Raw genomic sequence first — 18,865 nt, 5'->3', positions numbered from 1 at the left:
TTTCCCTGAAGTAATCCCCAGTCCATCCTTAAATCCCAGCTCACTGTAACTAGAACACCTAGAACAGGTATAGCCATGGCCCATATAGACATGTATATCCTCCCTTCTACAAGCTGGGCAGATCTCTCTATCACACACACACACACAGACTGAGCATCACACAGACTGAGCATCATCACATTTCAAGGTCCTTTATTATCTTAATCATATGACTAATTGTTTTGATTCAGTGTTTTGTTGAAATATCACAACATTCTCATAAATTGAAGGTGCACTCAGTCGTTTCATGCTCTTGTTTGTCTTCCTAAACAACCAATACAATCAGTATCACAGATTACAATACGTGAAGCTATCTACAGTCTCAGAATTGTTTTGTCACTACATGCTGTGTTAAAATAGACAGAGTTAAAATTGCATAATTTCATATTGTAAATATTTATTTGGTTGTGTATGTGGCCATGTTGTAGAGGCCAGCACATGTAACCATAAGAAACACAGTGTATTTTCATGCATTCAGGTGTGGCCAGTGTCCCTCGGGCACCTCGGGCATTGTGCAAATCTCAGCCATGGAGTAAAAACACTGGATCAGACAGGTTACAGCCATACTATACCATCCACAGTCCAGACTCACTGTAACAAACAGAAGAAATTCTAACTAAAAAATGACTTGGAAAAAGTTCTACAAACTTTAATTCTGTCCTAAAATTTAATTTTACTTCAACACTTTGATCTATGTCCCATTTTCAGTGTAATATAATATAATATAATATAATATAATATAATATAATATAATATAATATAATATAATATAATATAATATAATATAATATAATATAATATAATATAATATAATATAATATAATATAATATAATATAATATAATATAATATAATATAATATAATATAATAATACAGAGGCATAAATATAGTAGCAATTAGATGTTTACCTGCATATAGAGAGCTGTCAGCCCACATATCTCTCCAGTTGATCTGATATGTATAGAAGCACAGAATATCCCTCAAGCTAAGGAATAAAGAGCTAAGACTGTTGAATTGATCAGCTGGCCAGCATTCTGCAAAGCCCACAGGCTGGAAGGGCGCTGCCAAGACCTTACTATGTAATATGGATATTTTAATGCATAAATGAGGATGCTGCATAATGATGATGCATTCTCTTGAGAGCACTGCTGATAAAATGTGTACTATTGGTAAAACTTTGTACAGCAAAGACAGCAAGGCACTAGATTAAAATACATATATCCTGGTTATTAATACAGACAAACATAAACATTAAAGTATTTGCCAAAGTTAACTATAGAGGAGGAGTTAAATAAACTATGAAACAGAGCTCTTTGTACCCGGAGCATTCTGAAATATAATTTATATGTATAAAAACACTGTATATTTAACTGAAGAAATATCACACAAATGTTAGCAGGATTCAACACTTCCACTCTTTGTAATAACAGCCCTGCTAATATTCAATATGCATTTGATGTTTTGCGTGTGTGTGTGTGTGTGTGTGTGTGTGTCTGTGTGTGGAAAATCAATCGTAGGGTGTCTCTGAACAAAGCACAGTAGTGGTGGTTTGTTCATGAATGAATCAGTGTTATTGAATGAATCAATTGAATGAATCATTGAATCAATGAATCAATGAATCAAAAACAGACAAGAAGAGTAAATAAATAATGAAAATTCAGGTCTTAATGCCCTGCATTAATCAGTTCTTAGTTATATCTTACTATTGTGACCATGAGCCAGGAGTGAGCCCAAACATGAAATATGGAGATGGGGTTTAGTAGCAGAAACAGGAGGAAGCTGTGAAAAAGTAATGACTGAAGATGCAGTAGGATTGACATCACACAGGAGGATGAAGACTAGCCAGTACACTGTTGCACCAGCAAACAGTCGGCCGTCCAGCTATCTGCATCACACAGTCATGCATTACACATGTGAGGCCTCAGCTTAGTCATCACAATATTAATAAACACGCTCAAATACGTGATATCACTATAACTCACCTCAAAAATATGGTATGATCTCTGGGATCCAGTACAAAGATAAGCATGTGATTTATTGTTAATAAATTAAAGAAGTACAGGTTCAGTCCGATATGGCTTTAGGGGGTCCAGGTCTGTTTATTTAACACTTTAAAGACAATTGGATATGTTACCTACTTAGAGCATAACCACTAACAAATAGATACAGAGGGATGTGATGTACATACCATTCTATCATAATTATATTTATCCATGCATAGTATATGGGTTATTAAGATGGAGTAGCCAACCTGATAAATATTATATGCCACTGTTGTAATTTGTTTACGGTTGTCTAAGGAGAGATGGAGGAAATTAAAGATGTTACTAACCTCTGAAAGCTCTATATTTCTTCACGCCTGGCGAAACAAACAAATTATAAAAAATAACTGAATGCATAGTCGATAAAAAAAAACTGTATGACGAGTAATTTCTTACTAATAAATTCTGAAGAGAAAACAAAACAGGCGTTAATTATCAGACTCTAAAAACTCTGTAAGTAATAACCTAGAACACTGTCTAAGACTCGATGGCTGCTCTGTCAGTTCTTTGTCATCAGTTATGAACCTGGGTGTGCTATTTGATAGCAATCTTTCCTTAGAAAGCCACATTCCTAGAATTTGTAAAACTGCATTTTCTCAAAAGTATATCTAAATTATGTCCTATGCCCTCAGTGTTAACTGCAGAAAGGCGAATTCATGCGTTCATGACATCAGTGTTAGATTATTGTAATGCTTTATTGGGTGTTTGTTCTACATGCTTAATAAACAAATTCCAGCTGGTTCAGCATGCAGCAGCTAGAGTTCTTACTAGAACCAAGAATGTATAACAATATTAGCGTTCTGTCAACACTGCACTTGCTCCCTATCAAACATTGTATAGATTTTAAAATCTTGAATATTACTTATAAAGCCATGGTTTAGCACCTCGGTATTTGAACAAGCTCTTATTACACTATAGTCCTCCACATCCGCTGCATTCTCATAACTATTGAAACCTGATAATGCCTAGAATATTAAAATCAACTGCAGGTGGCAGATCCTTTTCCTACTTAGCTCGCCAACTCTGAAATATCTTACCTAACATTGTTCAGGAGGCAGACACACTCTGTCAGTTTAAATCTAGATTAAAGATCCATCTCTTCAACCTGGCATACACATAACACTAACACATTTATTCAAATCCGTTAAAGGATTTTTAGGCTGCATTAATTAGTAAAACCAGAGCCAGGAACACTTTTCATAACACACAATGTACTTGCTACATCTTTAGAAGAATGGCATTTAGGATTTAGATTATTTTATGCTTCTGTAAATGCATTTTATTTCAAAGGATTTAATTTATGAGATTGCACTGCTGTATATTACAGTCATCATTATGCCTTGGCAGAGTTCATTTTTAACTAATTTTAACAGTGTAAAAATTATGCAAATACACAAATGACTAAGAATCATTATTATTTTAATAGTAGAATACTCTCACAGAACTAGAATTCAGCGGGGAAAATGACCCAACATGTTTGTGCTATCTTCCTTTTTTAGCAGAGATTTCAGAGTCTGAAATACAACATGCTTTCCTTTAGTTGGTGAAGTTATGTTAAATGGTGATGTTAAATTGCACGTACAACTATAAGCATCTATAAAAGCCTTAAAGGTTAAAAGGGTAAAGAATGTAAACAAGAACTCAAACTCACCTCATGGCTTATATATAGCTTTTTCCATTCAGGAATCATTTGTAAAGTTGGTTGGTCAGAAAATGTCATTTAAAAGTACTGAGTAAGCTCCAGTGTTTCTCAGGTGTGTGTGTGTGTGTGTGTGTGTGTGTGTGTGTGTGTGTGTGCGTGTGTGTGCGTGTGTGTGCGTGTGCCTCATAACAATAGAAAGTATGAGACGTGAAGGGAGGGGCATTCACAGCGCAAGAGCACAAACAATCCCTAAACTTATGTATAATTCAGAGGGTCACCTAAGCATTTAAGCACACTTAAAACACAGTTCTATATTATGATTATTCAAAGCATCCTATTAGAAACATATCTTTGTTTTGTTTTGTGAACACATGGATTCGAAAAAAAAAAAATATAATAATAATAATAATAATAATAATTAAAACTGTTAAATAATTATAAAAAAAATGTCTGGGATCTAAAAGGGCAATTAAAAATATATATAACAAACAATTTTGAAGTCTCTTTGTACAGATGGTCAGGTGTTTTTCCATCGCACCTCAAAATGCATTTCAGGTCATCTCAAATTATGCTGGAGATATTATGGTTGTCAGATTTTACACATACTTAAGGGAGTTCAAGCAGCATCGGTGCTGATGATATTAAAGCAAAATATAATCAAATTACCATGTGTTATCAACTGTAGTTAAATTAGTAAATACGTAGAATAATTTTCAACAGTGGTTTTAGACTCAGACCCAGCTGGAAATGAAAACCCCATTGCAATCTATAACTATCAGAAAATACTGTAAAATTGTGAGGTAAGGCAGGAAATTTCTTAAAGTTGACATGAAGTGAAAAATCACTCTATCCATTTTCTACCTTTGTAAATGAAACAGTGAGATTTCTAGTCACCGATTCATTTTTATGTACAGTAAAATTAGTAAACAATGTGATAAATAAGGGTGTCCAGGGAGCCTCTGCAGATACAAGACTTTTGAGATGTAAATGAATTCATAGGAGTCGAAAAGGGGACAACTTGGAGTATTTTAGAATCAGGTCATATGGTCCCTGTTGAGAGGACGCTCTCAAACAAAGAACAACGTTTGTGTGATTCAGATACAATTATTGGACATAGTTATCAAATACATCAGTTCAAATGCTGTTGTGAAGCAATTTTACTTGTATGATCATTTTAGATCTTATTAAAATGACAGAGTCAGTATTAAGCTGTCTGCTTTTTAGTTAAACTTTTTTGTTTCTTTTTTTTTTATAACACCACCACCACAACAACAACAACAAAAACAGCAACAGTGAAGTCAATTTATTTTTACACACTGATTTTATTGTAGAGTTTCTAAACCTAAGGGTTTTCCATGTCTAAAAAAAGAGTAAAAAAAAGTAAAAGTAGTAAAAATAAATATAACTACATTATACACTTATTAATAATCAGCTCATACAGCGTACTTTTTTTTAAAGTGGACTATCCTTTCAAACAGTCTATAAATACATAAATAATATATATATATATATATATTTTAAATCAGTAACCCTGTTGACTATCATTCTCATACTCACTCCACGCCATTCTTCATTTAACTGAGCATTACTGAATCATCTTACTTCAAGCTGGAAGTAAATATCCTTCATTGGATAAATATTTTGGGGGTATGACCACAATAGGCTCCCCATTTCTAGGCCGCCACATTAGAACCTCAACATCATTGGCATTAGGCTTAAGCAAGGCGTTTGTCGGGATAGGTTCATTTCTGACCAAGATTTGCGGCTGTTCCTGGATCAGTGGCTCCACAACTATGGCTCTTTGACCCTGAGGCTTCATTGGATCCACTTTAATGCAGAGCTGCATCCTCCAGCGGATGGTTCGGAGTAGCACCATCTCAGCCGTGGTTTCGTTCATGGCCACGAGCCATGTGGTGAAGCGTTGGTCCCTCTGGATGGAGCTCAGGAGAGCTGGACTGCTGGTGGTGCCCACTGGGACACTCCACGTCACACTTGGGCAGAAGTTGTCATTCATGCTGACGATGAGTTTGGTGCTCTTCTTAGTGGGACCCACTATCACGTACATCTCAGTGGTGCACCCGTACCAGGGGTAATTCACACCATCTGAATCACTAATCACCTGAATCTGCCCAGATTTCATCTCTGGGAGCTCCCAGCTGGATCTAAAGAGAAAGATGAAACTTAATTCTCAAATGATGTTCTTATAATTAAGCGAGTTAATACACTATTGCATCAGAGATGTACCCTGAATAATTACGCTTTTCACCCAATTTATGGTATTTGTTATATTGAAGAAATTTACCCTGACATAACTTGTTCTCCAATGGATCCTCTGCAGTGAATGGGTGCCATCAGAATGACAGTTGAATGAAAGAACCACAATAATCCACTAGTAATTCACACAACTCCAGTCCATCAATTAACATCTGGTCAAGGGGAAAAAATCATGTTTGTAGAAAAATAACAACACCAACATCACATTTTTTATTATATTCTGTTAATTCCTTTTCTATAATATTGATTTCTCCAGTGATGCTTTTATCAGCTGTGTTCTGACGGCACCCATTCAATGCAGAAGATCGGAGAGCAAATTACGTCATGATAAACTTCTTCAAATCTGTTCCAATAAAGAAACAAACTCATTTACATCCTGGAAAATTATGTTTTTGGGGGTGAACTATTCCTTTAACAGTAAAGCAGTAAAGAAATGTGTGTGTTAAAGTTTTAAATCAAGTTATCTAAAAAAAAAAAAAAAAAAGGTAGGGGCTCAAAAAAATAAAGTATTCAGTAGTTAGACATATCTATTCAATGAACACACTTACACTCCTTCATTCCCATATATATTGAAGAAATCCATTTGATTGCAAGCCTGGATCCAGCCAACGGTCCAGATATCTTTGCTAAGCATGGGTGGCACCTGGACCTGAGCTGATGCCCTGAAGTAAGGCGTACGGTATCGCAAAACCACATTAGATGACTCATCGATGACTGTTGGACTAGGATCAATGGAGGCTTGCAGTTCCAGGACGGTGATATTCTCATGAAAACGTGGCTTGAGTTTTACACTCTGTACACATCCCATGGTGGAGGCTCTTTAGACTGGCAGCACAAACACCCATCAGTATCCAAATGAAGCAGTAATGAGAGATGAGAGAAAAGGGCACCAAATCTGTGGCCACAGTGCTATGACATGATTCCTGGCATGTCAGCATAATGAATCCTATCATCATGTCTTGTAATCACTTAATACAGCATTAATAAATCTCCGGCCTTTCCCCTCCTTAACCCCTACATATTCATTCTTATATAATAATGCATTTAATAATACTAGTCATATCATGTTTGTTGCCTCACAATTCTGTATATGTCAGCTCATATGTCCCTTTGATTTACAACCTGAAATGTCTAAATAGCACCTGTTCGGTACCGTCCAATAGTGTGGCATTACGACCGGTTATATATACGCTGCGCTCCAGTCAACAGTCTTATGATGTTGAAACGCTCCATAGTTCAAAAGGTCCCTCAGGATGACCAAAGGAAACCAGAACCATTGCGTTAAGATTAAATCCAAACTCGCGTTACAGGTCAAGCTCCACGCTGCGTTTTCTGGCATAATTTACCCAAACATTCTGGTGTCAAATCAAATAGCCTATCGGTGCTCTTAATTTCAGCGTTATATCTGAGAGATTTAAAGAGCGTGACCAGTCGGGTTACTTTGTGTCACCCTTGTCCTATTAAAGGGTAGTCAGGTTCCCCGGGTGTAATACAATACTTCAGCTGTTGGCTTGTTATTATTTATTTTTTACCCAAGCGGCTTAGAATTATAGACATCCCTTCTTGGCGACGTTTTGCATCCTGGGTAGTGTAGTTTTAAGTCAGAGATGTTCAACAGCAGTTTTCATGTTTACAAATTTTAATGGAAAATATCACGAAAGCAACAATAAAACAAATAAATGGGGTGAGGTATGCATGGTGCTATTAGAGTTTTTGGCATATTTGTTATAGAAGGCTTTTAACCTTATCAAAAAAGGGCCTTTTTGTGTAAATGTATGATAATAACCTAGTTTAGGCACGGTCAAGTCACTGCAGTGTTCGAGTGGCATTTTAATTTAAAGTTAAATGAGCATGTTAGTTTGAATTTCTTTCTGTCTTTTTTTTTATTACAGTTATAAGATGAAAATAAATAAATAAATAGACTGCCTGTTTTATTTATCTTTTTCAAAGCGAATTATAGCGCAGCGAAGCTATAGTGCAATGCAAAAAAAAAAAAAAAAAAAAAAAAAAAAAACTAAACAAAAAAAAACCCCAACAACATCAAATCAATACAATCATTTTAAAGCAAGGACAAGGTGATTATCTTAGCAGAGTGTCATTTGTTTATCTAGATTTGCGGCAGCATGCGGATGCGTCTCGTGTATCCAAGCGGCTGGAATGTCTATTTATAGTGCAACTGGAATACTAGAAGTCGCAACACTTAGAACAGAGCAAGACATGATCTGGGAATGGACATGGTAGACCGTTCACTGTCTCGCTGTGAGAAAAACAGGACCGTAAAACATATTTAAACTGGAAGGTCCGCCGAAAATCAAGATGCCTGCGAACCAGACTCGACCCAGGGCAAGGGAGAGAAACAATGCGCTGAACAGACCCGAGTTTATATCTCTAAATCAGCCTTTGAAGAGCGGTAGCGCTGAAGCTCGCGGCACTGCACGGAGGCCGTCGCAGAGGTACCAGCAAAGTCAAAACCAGCCGGGCACAAATCCGCAGCAGGAGTCGCCCGAGAACAATAAGGAGAGGAAGGAATTACCAGAAGAAGACTGCATGCAGCTAAACCCATCATTCAAAGGCATCGCAATGAACTCTCTACTGGCCATTGATATCTGCATGTCTAAACGGCTCGGCGTGTGCGCGCACACTACGTCGTCGTGGGGGAGCGTGCGCTCTATGGTCAAGCTGCTTGCTCTCACTGGTCATGGCATCCCTTGGATCTTCGGGACAATTGTGTGTCTTACGAGAAGCAACACGTTGGCGGGTCAAGAGGTTTTGGTCAATTTGCTGCTAGGTGAGCTTTAACGCATTGGAGTGAAATACTGCTCTCTGGAGAGAGTCCGAATGTTATCAGAGTATGTGGCTACATAAAAATCTATATTTTGCTCACACGTAGCTACTATGATTGAGAAATATCTCCTTGTCAACGACCGTTTTTGAAATTTGAAATTTGAAATCACATTCTCAGGGTTTTTAGCAGCTTGTGAGGATGCTGTTGGGTTTGTAGGTCAGTGGATGAGGGAATACAAGGATATGTGTTCTGACTGCCAGACGCATGTGACTACTTCATTACATTCAGAAAATCATTTTATTTATACTCTAGAAATTATCTGTACTTCTTTCTTTTGACGAAACTGAATTGAAACAAACCTGAAAATGAATATTTTCTCATCATTTACTCACCCTCTTGACATCCCAGATGTATACGACTTTACATGTTCTACAGTACACATATGAAGATTTGAAGTCAATTATTTCATCACAATAGCTCCATACAATTCATGTGAATGGTGACCAAAACTTTGAAGCTCCAAAAAGATCATGCCTGTAATTTAAAATTGATCCATTGGTTTAATTCATGTCTCTGAAGTGCTTGTGTCTGTTTTTGTTGTAAATCTTATTTAGTACTCTCTTGGGTATTGACAATTTCAAGCTTGATTACATTTATTACTGCAATCTTGCACTTTGTATATGTGTCTGATATAAAGCTTGAAATATCAGTCTTGCCAGAGATGCCATTGGGGAAACCGATGTGGAGAAATATGGGACACAGTTTTTGAACTAGCAACAACAGGTCTGAATTTGGGAAAGTGGAGGATCTTTGAAGCATTCCTTGATTTTTCCTTAATTATTTGCATGCTTATCCTTTGAACTGTTATGTAAAAGCAATATTTCACTCGCAAGAGTGTGTTATAGTTGTATGTCATGACAGGTGTGATGACTTTTTAGGCCAAATCACTGCCATAAACATTCTTGTGAGTCTGAATTTGCTTTAATAACGTAAATGTAAATGTCATTGCTTTACAGCACTCTTACTGGATGTGATGACTGTGGCAGGCATGCAGAAGTTGGTGAAGCGCAAAGGGCCATGGGAAATGGCGCCTAGTTTCCTTGACTACCTGGCCATGGACATCTATTCTTTCCCAGCAGCCCATGCAAGCCGAGCAGTCATGGTATCTAAATTCCTGTTGGCACACTTGGTCCTTGCAGTTCCTCTTCGTATTTTGCTTGTCTTATGGGCAGTCCTAGTTGGCATGTCCCGTGTGTTCCTGGGTCGTCACCATCTGACAGACGTCGGATGTGGCTTTGCCTTGGGATTCCTTCATTACAGTTTAGTGGAGATGGTGTGGCTGTCCTCCAACACTTGTCAGACTCTAATATCCATTGGAGCATTCAACTGGAGCCCCCTCTACTGAACAGTGCGTGTATTTAGAAGGATTTCAAAAGTTGCAGTGCTTTTTTAATTTTTTGTCCATTCATGTCAGTTGCCCTACATCTATTTTAAAAAGTTTGTGATAGAAACATGTACATTTATAAAACATTACCCTGAGCAGCACACATCCATAATCTTGATCTGATCATTTCTTGTTCCATTTCTGCCAAAGCAATATAAAGTTTGGAGAAGCGCTTTGGAAAAGCGTCAGGTGCACAGTTTTTCCTTTCACTTTAAAAGAAAGGATGTCAATAATTTTTTTTTTTTTTTTTGCTAACAGTGATTAATGTCAAATAAGTATTTGTGATTTATATCAATTGGCTGATGGATTTTATTGATCACAGTAAGTGAGCGAAACATTTGCTCAGGGACTTTATCAAGCAGCATAATGAATCATTTCAGATTTCTATTTTCTTGGAATTTTATGTAATTTTCAGACTATTTACATGCATTTGAGAAGATGATGTAAATGAAACCACCATTGATAATTGAGACTTTTTGGACTGTTTAAATTCAGGTGCACTGATATTTCATGATACTCTGAAAAAGCATTCAAACTGAACATTTGGAGCAGATTTTTCACTTTTACCGAAAATTGCAACATTGCTATATGCAATTGTATGTTGCAATTGTATGTTAATTCCAATCACTGCAAGCCTCAGATGTACCAATTTTTATGATTTCAAAAGCAGTGTTATGCATGGTATAGGTCTTCTAAAAATAAGTTGTACATCTGTTAACATCTTTTATCAACAGGGTTTATTAATTTTGAGTAAACTTAAAATATACTGTGAATATGTGTATATGCTAGTATGTGATAATTTGACTTTTTTCTTTCTTTTTTTGGATTCTTCATGCCTAAAAATACAGAGATTAATACTTACAATTGTAGGGGTATCTGTAATCATATGATGATTAAACACAGCTTATGGAACATGATGCCAACTTTGTACATTATCACATAAAAAAATGTCAAGAAATTATCAAGATTATGTCAAAAGCTGTTATGGTGAGCAAACATCCACAGATGGAAAATTAGATATACTCAGAGATGACGAACGTCTTATTACTTTATTGAAAGTTGATGTGATTAAAATACTACGAACATGCATTATTTATAATGCTTGTTTTACATAAATGTGCAACAGAAGCTTTTATTGAAATGGTTGCTTAATATCTCAGCAGCTGTCATCAGTCTCCTTTTGCTTATAGCAGTGATCTGCCAGTGCCTGACCCTGACTCAGCAATCTATAAATACCAGCAGGGGTCAGTCCATGTTCCTGCCACTGACTATTAGAAACTCAGCAATGGTCCTGTGACCTACATACATAAACACATGTAAATACTGCACGCTATTGACACAGAGTTCATACACTATTGAAAAATCACATGAAGTGTAATGAAATTATATAATTATCATTTTATAATGGAAGAGGAAACCACTTGTTTCTCTTGTTCATTTATAGTTTTTGAGCAAAATTCTTAAAGTTATTAAAGTAATAATAAGTAGAACAAAAATACAATTGTTTATTAAGATTACAAGAACCGTTACACAAAAGACCTCATAACACATACATTTTTTTTTTTTTTTACCAAAAGCACAAAATAAAATAATCGAAATCGAAATCAATCAATTACATTCATACATAAAAATATACATGCTATTTATATACTTTACACTGGCCTGTAGTTTTTTTAAAACGTACCATTTGTTTTCTTTATCTAGTTTTATATTTAGTCAGTAAATAAAGATAAATTAAATTAAATTGTAAATTTGTAGGTTAAGGCAAATTTTACATTAACAAAGTAATAATGATAAATGTATTTAAAAATTATATGTTAAATACAACTCCATTATTTGATACATCAATATAATTTATTTCTTTTATGATTAGGCGTTATTGTAATTTATTATTTACAGAGAGGACATGGGCCAAAGTCAAAATGAAGATTAGATCAAGTTTATACCTCTACCTATTAATTGGCAGGAATTAATATAATTATTAACAATTTTATTGGACCTTTATTTAAATTAAAAAATTTCCTGCACTTACAAATTTACTATTTAATGAAATCCTTTTATCTTACAGTCAAAATATGTATTTATTGACTAAGCATGAAACTAGACAAAGAACACATTGTTACCTGAAAAGTTTTAGGAGCATTAAATAATAAATAATAAGATGCTCTTAGAAAACTAGATGTATAAGATGTTCTTTGGAACGTTCTCAAATAAATAAATATTTATTTAATTTCATATATACTAAATAAATCATTCCATTTTGTTGTTGCGTCAGATGCCATGCAGGGCAAATTAAAAGTGTTGATATTTCATATCGCAGATTATTAGAATTTAAGGCACAATTGTATACTTTATCCGCACCTTTTTAAATACACATGCACACAATGCGATACTCGTTGACAGTGGCGGCTCCAGACAATTTTGATTGGGGGGCAATGGGGGGTCCTGGTCTTTTCAAGGGGGGTCTCATGAAAACCAACAAAAAATACAGTGGACATGGCTAATAACTGCATATTTCTGCTACTAAACAACAAAAACACCTTTCAATGTAAACAAATGACAGGCTACATTTGTTATTCATATCCTTCACACTGCACTTTCATGTCAGGTATATTATGCATTTTTATTGACATTGATATTTTTACATTTATTTCCAGATAGATATTATTGAGTTTACAGGCTAAAGTGGTCTTGCTGTTGTAAACACTGTTGCTTTTGTAGAAAAAATATTTGCATCACATTTAAAATATAATTTTATTTTAATTCATTTCTGAATTGTTTTTATTTTTATAATGATAATTCAGAGAATGAGAAAATCTGAATAAGCCTTACCAGTGTTGTGATAATTATTTTTACGTGTTAAAAATAAATAAGTACTGTAATATAATAAAAGTTTATTCAAATAACATAAAAAAGACCAGACCCCTCGATGCCTGTGAAACTTTTCTCCCTCAAACAGCACGCTAGTGTTACTTCTACACTACAGGCTACACACAGCAATATAAACAACGTATCTGCATGTTCTCACATCACATCGTTCTTGTAAAATAATAATAAGTAAATAAACACCAAAATCACTTCGCTGAGAATGAAACACCACTTACCAGCTGCCACGATGTTGAAAATATCCTCTAGCAATTAAAAAGTGCGCGTGCAGCATGAGGAATCCTCCCGGTTGGATGAGGTCGTAGTCAGGTGAACTGTCATCATGTTGGTCATTTTATTTACGGCTAAATTATTATTAATAAATTGTACTAATATTATGATTGGGCGTGGGCAGGCATTCACAAAAGTTTATGTTATTACAAAAAAAAATTTAGGAAATTTTGCTTTGACAAAAGGGCACTTAAGGGGCAAAGGAGCAGGTGCTCAAGTGAACCGGTTCTTTCGGACAATTCGATCAAATAAACCAGCTGAAAAAAAAATGGTTCACCGGTTCTTTTGCGCTCGATGTAATGCCGTCATTGGCGATGATTGCCCTTCATTCAAGCCTTTGGTTTACCCGCGCTTATAACATTAGCAAAGAATCAGTTCAGAATCAATCACCAAAAGAATCAGCTCGGTTCAGATGCGCTCTGTGTCAGTCTGCTTCGCGCTGAATCACGCATGCGCAGTTATCATCAGCTCATCGGTTCTCGAATCGGACGCGTCCGACAGAAACGGTTCTCGGTTCAGTGTATGAATAAATGTCGAAATAATTATTATTTATTATTGTTCTGCGTAGTTTGAAGAGAAACATTTTTGGATCTTTATCCCGAATATATATATTTTTTAATCAGGAAGAGGCTGGGGGGTCAAATGGGGGGTCAAGGCATTTTTTGGCAGGGTCTTGAGACCCCCCAAGACCCCCCCTGGCGCCGCCGGTGCTCGTTGATAGCATAGACTCTGGTTAATGGATAATACACGTCGTTGTATGGCTTGTTGACGCGTGCCTCATACCCTGACGTATATCCGGTTTAGTTCACTAGCAGAGCAGGGGACGTGCCCGAGAAGTTGAACGGTCCGTTGTTGTCTAAAAATCAAACACTTCTGCAAATAATTGTCAACAACATGGCAGAGAGTGACTGGGATACAGTGACAGTTTTGAGGAAGAAGGGATCGGCTGCGCAGTCAAAGTCTAAGCAGGTATTTCACAACCATCTGCTACATGTTGACGTTAGTAGTTCACGTTTGACAAACACATTGTTGCTGTGACCTGCTTTCAAATATTTCGCCTCAAATAACGCGCAAAATGGCTTTAATTTGTCATAAAGTTTCAAGCGTCGATCTGAGGACAAATAGGCCTACTACACAGCAGTAATAATATCGTATCGTTGGTCGAATTAGCCAGGACACGTAACGTGGTGAAAGCACTGATAGAGAGCAGGATTGCTTGTGACGTCATATTGGTATTTCCTAGACTTCCCATATAGTCTAATAAATTAATAGGAAATCATAAAATTTTAATGATACAACCATCTAACAATTCAGCGTTTTTTGTATCTGAAGTCTCCCTGGTCATTCTTACAACGCAATTGTCCTAAGCATGTAAACGTCTATTTGTTTAATATCGGGAATTTCGTATTAAAAAGTTACGTCCTTCTACATTACAGTAGCGAATATCAGATGAACATCAGGCGGACGAGACCCGCAGAATATGTATAACAAATGACAAAGTGCTCATTTTCAAATCTGAATAAAGAGTTATGTTGTGTAAAGGCATACTTTAAGAGGTCATGAACTGATAAATCAAATTTCCCTTGATCCTTTGACATAACAGGTAGTGTAAAACATTAGATAAGGTACAAAACTTACTCATTAGTTTAAAAATAACTTTTATTGAAACAAGCTCAAAAACGACTCATTTTGGAATGGGCCATGTTATGATGTAATAGTGTGGCTAAGCAATGCCTCCACAGGAGAAGAGCAACGCCTGCTTCTACGTCACTGCCTCTGTAGCCCCGCCCACTGAAACGCACTTGGAAATACTAGACAAACACAGGATTACTCCAGCACAACCATGCAGATGACATTACAAGACAATGTGTTGTGAAAAATAGTCTTTGAATTGCCTTGTGATCCTAACATTTGTAAGGGAAACCGGTCAATTTAACTCAAAAGGAATCATTTAAGATTTTAAAGGGAATTTGGACAGAATCACTGTTTTATGGCAGATCACTGAATTGGCCAGTGATTTACTGAATGAGCCGTATAACATCATCTCTGCAATGGATATTAACATCCAAAACATAGTGAAAACACTATTAATTAGCACTGTAGCAAGATCAGCAGTTTAAGACATTAACTTGTAAGCAGAAAACACAAGATACTTCTCTTTTCAATACGAATAAGGCTTTATTAGATAAATCTAAGACATATAAAATAATCTAACACATGAATACACACATTCATACCAGCTACAGAAAGATAGAAAGTAAGGAAATAATTAGTTTAAGAGAATGAAATATTGGGAATGACGTATTGGGAAGCCGATGGTTGGGCGTTGGCTTAAGATGCGTTGTTGTGGGCTGGATGAAGTTTAAGACAGGCACTCAGGATACACGGTGATAGGCAAAACTTAACTCAGTACACAAAACTCTCAATGGGGAAAAAAAAAAATCTAAAGTAAAAGAATAGAAGTAAAGTTTGACGAAACTAGGTGCCGTTTCTTCTCATCTTGGCTAAGTAGCAGCAGGCGTGCAAGCCAGAGCATGCTCAAAGAGCGCTAAAAAGCATGGCTGAAAGTGATGACTAAAAGCAAAATCTAAAAGCACAGCTACAGGCCATGACCAAAAAGCTAAAAGGCACAATTTGATTATGTCCTGAGTATTTAAACCGGGCTGTGGTTAACCAATTAAATATTGTCTTTGCTCAGGGTGTTGTGATGTTTGTCCTGTCTGTTCATAAATCAAGTGTTATCCTATCAATCAGGTGGTCCGAATATTCCAGCTCTTGCAGAGTATAATTTTGGACATAATTTCTATAACAAGAATATGATTCATTTTACAAAGTACTGATTGATAGAAACATTTAAAGCATGAATTTTCAATCGCAGACATACTTAAGATGAATATGAACCCATAAACTATTCAGTAGTAATGAAAAAGACATACACAATAAGTGATTAGACCATGATAAACCAATGTTTAGGTTAAATACATGATATGGAGTTATGGAAATAAATGATTAGTAGCTCTTTTAGCATCATTTAGGTGCATATATACACGGAGAGGCAGTTTATATTCCATTCTGTGGAGTGAGGATATGTTCTGTGAAGACCAGAGAGGTTAAAAGGTCTCCTTAGGAATTTCAGTCAGAGTAAAATCGTAACAGAGGCCTGTGTTGTATATTCGAATCAGTTTCTGATACTAAAACCATGTATATGTTCATGTTTAATATCTCCTGTAGGGTCGGGGTGATAGATGATGCCATCGTTCATCACCGATGGCTGACAGACATCACGATGTTGAGCCTGCATCGTGATCCCCTGCGTTCTGTCTCGCACACAGCTGCGTCCACGAAGCTTTCAAAGTTTACTCAACCGCGGACGGATGAGCTCGACACATGCATAGTATGCCTGCACTGTCGAATGCAGACCGTCCGTGTGCTCACAAAAATCGGGCTGCATGCGGATGGCGTGTGCGGACACTTCTGATGACGACCCCCCCTCTCCCCCACTCACCGATGTAATCATCCTTCGCAGTGTTTCACTGCAGACATCATCCGATGCCGATTTGGTAGACATCGCCCATCCCACATAGACAGAGAAATATATCTTGTGATAGATCAGTTCTGTCGTCAGTGCGCAGCAGACACACACTAAACAATTACAATATATTTCCCTTTCCTGGCCATAAAGACCGTAAACATTGCGGGTAACAAATTAAGTATAAAATGAATTTACATACACATATCTTAAAAACGTATCCTGTGTGACCGATACGCTTACGTCAAGGTCTTGGCTGTCAGTCAGGGATGCTCTCTGTCGATCAGGAATAGTAACACTTTCCACTGCCTGACACAGTTTATAAATGCAATGAGCAGTCCAGTCATTTTAAAGATCAGTGTGGAAGTCATAATGATAATAACAGTCCACAGATTTGTAGAGTTTAGCTTTACATAAGAATAACAGAACATTTGTTTCAGGCTATTATATCTGCTCAGAGGAAGGGAGATGCCGTCGAAACATCCAAGAAATGTAAGCACATAAAAACCTTATATAATCAGTGTTTTTTTTTTTACTGGAATAAAATGAATACTTTCTATTTCGAAGGGGCTGCTGGACAGAACAAACAGCATGTTGTGACCAAGAACACAGCCAAGCTGGACCGCGAGACAGAGGAGCTCAGCCACCAGAGAGTGCCTCTGGAAGTAGGGAAGGTGATCCAGCAGGGCCGCCAGAATAAAGGCCTCACCCAGAAAGATCTGGCTACTGTGAGTATTTGCCAGACTTACTGTACGATTCACCTTTCATTTCACCATTCATTTGTAGTTATTTAAATATAAGTTTGTGTTTCTTGCAGAAAATCAATGAGAAGCCACAGATCATTGCAGAGTATGAATGTGGCAAGGCCATCCCCAATAATCAAGTCATGGGGAAGATTGAGAGAGCCATTGGTAGGTTTTTGATTTTGTTGAATCATACATCACTGTCTCATAAGGCCAGGACACACCAAGCTGACAGTTGGCAAGCATCTATTGGGCTAGGTTTTTTGTTGTGTTCCACACATTCGCTCTAGTCAGGCTGAAGCGGGCGGCAGTTTGCACGATTCAATGAGTGACAACTCTGGATGCTCAGACAGGAGGCAGATTTAAAATTACATGATCTTATCCTAAGTTTTCCGATATGCAAATATTTTCATAACAAAATGAGCTGCTTAAAATGAAGAAAGTTATCAACAAAACCGATATTCAAAATGGTAAGCAAGCGCTTCTTTGTTTACATTTCGTATATCTGCTTATATATCTTATATCCTTGTCTCAGTTTCTCCATTTGAATGATTAATATATACTTTTGATATCTGCTGATACAGACCGTTAATTCCTCTGTGTTAGTTTGAAGTTGGCTGTAGTCTGAGCGGTCTGTTCAGGCGCATCTTTTCGGATCCAGTCGCATAATGGCTTTTGTCGCCGCTAGTTCTATGAAGTCGGTTTGCGGTGTTCCGGCCTATGAACTGTCTCCAATTTTTTAAATACCAGGGTCATTGTAGAAATGCCCTATTTTGTGCAATAAATATTACTCATTGGGTAAATATTTTCCATTTCTTTTTTTAGGCCTCAAGTTGCGTGGAAAAGAAATTGGGATGCCTCTTGATTCTGGCCCTAAGAAGAAATGAGTACAAAATCCTCAAAAGGTCCACCATTCACTGAAACCTTTCAGTACTTGTATGGTCTTTACAGTTAATCTTTATTAATTGCTGCATTACATCATGTTTTCTCAATTCAATGGTGGACCAGACATGCTTATATTGCCACCTACACAAAAGGCTTTTTATCTAACGTTTTATGTCAGATGATGAAGACTTGGATTATTATTATTATTATTATTATATAATCAGCTTGCTCACTGCTTTGAAATAAAAACTTATTTCTAATGTCTGATGAAATGGTTCTGCAGTTTGTTTCCAGATAATGCAATTTAAGAATTCATCGTTTGGAGT

The 18,865-nt window shown here is 36.6% G+C and overlaps 3 protein-coding genes across 5 annotated transcripts; 2 read left to right on the top strand and 1 right to left on the bottom strand.

The window, feature by feature from the left end:
• Positions 1-5,258: 5,258 nt before the first annotated feature.
• On the bottom strand, positions 5,259-7,955 carry LOC113069290 (protein FAM78A-like). The gene is made up of 2 exons (XM_026242314.1): positions 6,546-7,955; positions 5,259-5,885 (listed from the first exon to the last, which is right to left on the bottom strand). Exons 1-2 carry the CDS (start codon positions 6,803-6,805, stop codon positions 5,327-5,329), a joined length of 819 nt encoding a protein of 272 aa, XP_026098099.1. The 5' UTR covers positions 6,806-7,955; the 3' UTR covers positions 5,259-5,326.
• Positions 7,956-8,124: 169 nt separating this feature from the next.
• On the top strand, positions 8,125-11,180 carry LOC113079867 (inactive phospholipid phosphatase 7-like). Its single transcript, XM_026252092.1, has 2 exons — positions 8,125-8,785; positions 9,799-11,180. Exons 1-2 carry the CDS (start codon positions 8,314-8,316, stop codon positions 10,185-10,187), a joined length of 861 nt encoding a protein of 286 aa, XP_026107877.1. The 5' UTR covers positions 8,125-8,313; the 3' UTR covers positions 10,188-11,180.
• Positions 11,181-14,131: 2,951 nt separating this feature from the next.
• Positions 14,132-18,801, top strand: LOC113079836 (endothelial differentiation-related factor 1 homolog). Of its 3 annotated transcripts, none has more exons than XM_026252063.1 (6): positions 14,132-14,351; positions 16,614-16,942; positions 17,352-17,403; positions 17,479-17,639; positions 17,729-17,822; positions 18,480-18,801. In XM_026252063.1, exons 2-6 carry the CDS (start codon positions 16,832-16,834, stop codon positions 18,539-18,541), a joined length of 480 nt encoding a protein of 159 aa, XP_026107848.1. In that variant the 5' UTR covers positions 14,132-14,351; positions 16,614-16,831; the 3' UTR covers positions 18,542-18,801. The 3 variants fall into 3 exon arrangements, with proteins under 3 accessions (XP_026107848.1, XP_026107861.1, XP_026107855.1); XM_026252076.1 differs by having other exon boundaries at positions 14,137-14,351; positions 16,614-16,891; XM_026252070.1 differs by lacking the exon at positions 16,614-16,942 and having other exon boundaries at positions 14,150-14,351.
• The last annotated feature ends 64 nt before the right edge of the window (positions 18,802-18,865 follow it).

The sequence above is a fragment of the Carassius auratus genome, chromosome 5 (genome assembly GCF_003368295.1).
Source record: "Carassius auratus strain Wakin chromosome 5, ASM336829v1, whole genome shotgun sequence".
NCBI lineage: Eukaryota > Metazoa > Chordata > Actinopteri > Cypriniformes > Cyprinidae > Carassius > Carassius auratus.
Note: the sequence above shows the minus strand (reverse complement) of the source record. Positions and strands in the feature narration are given on the sequence as shown.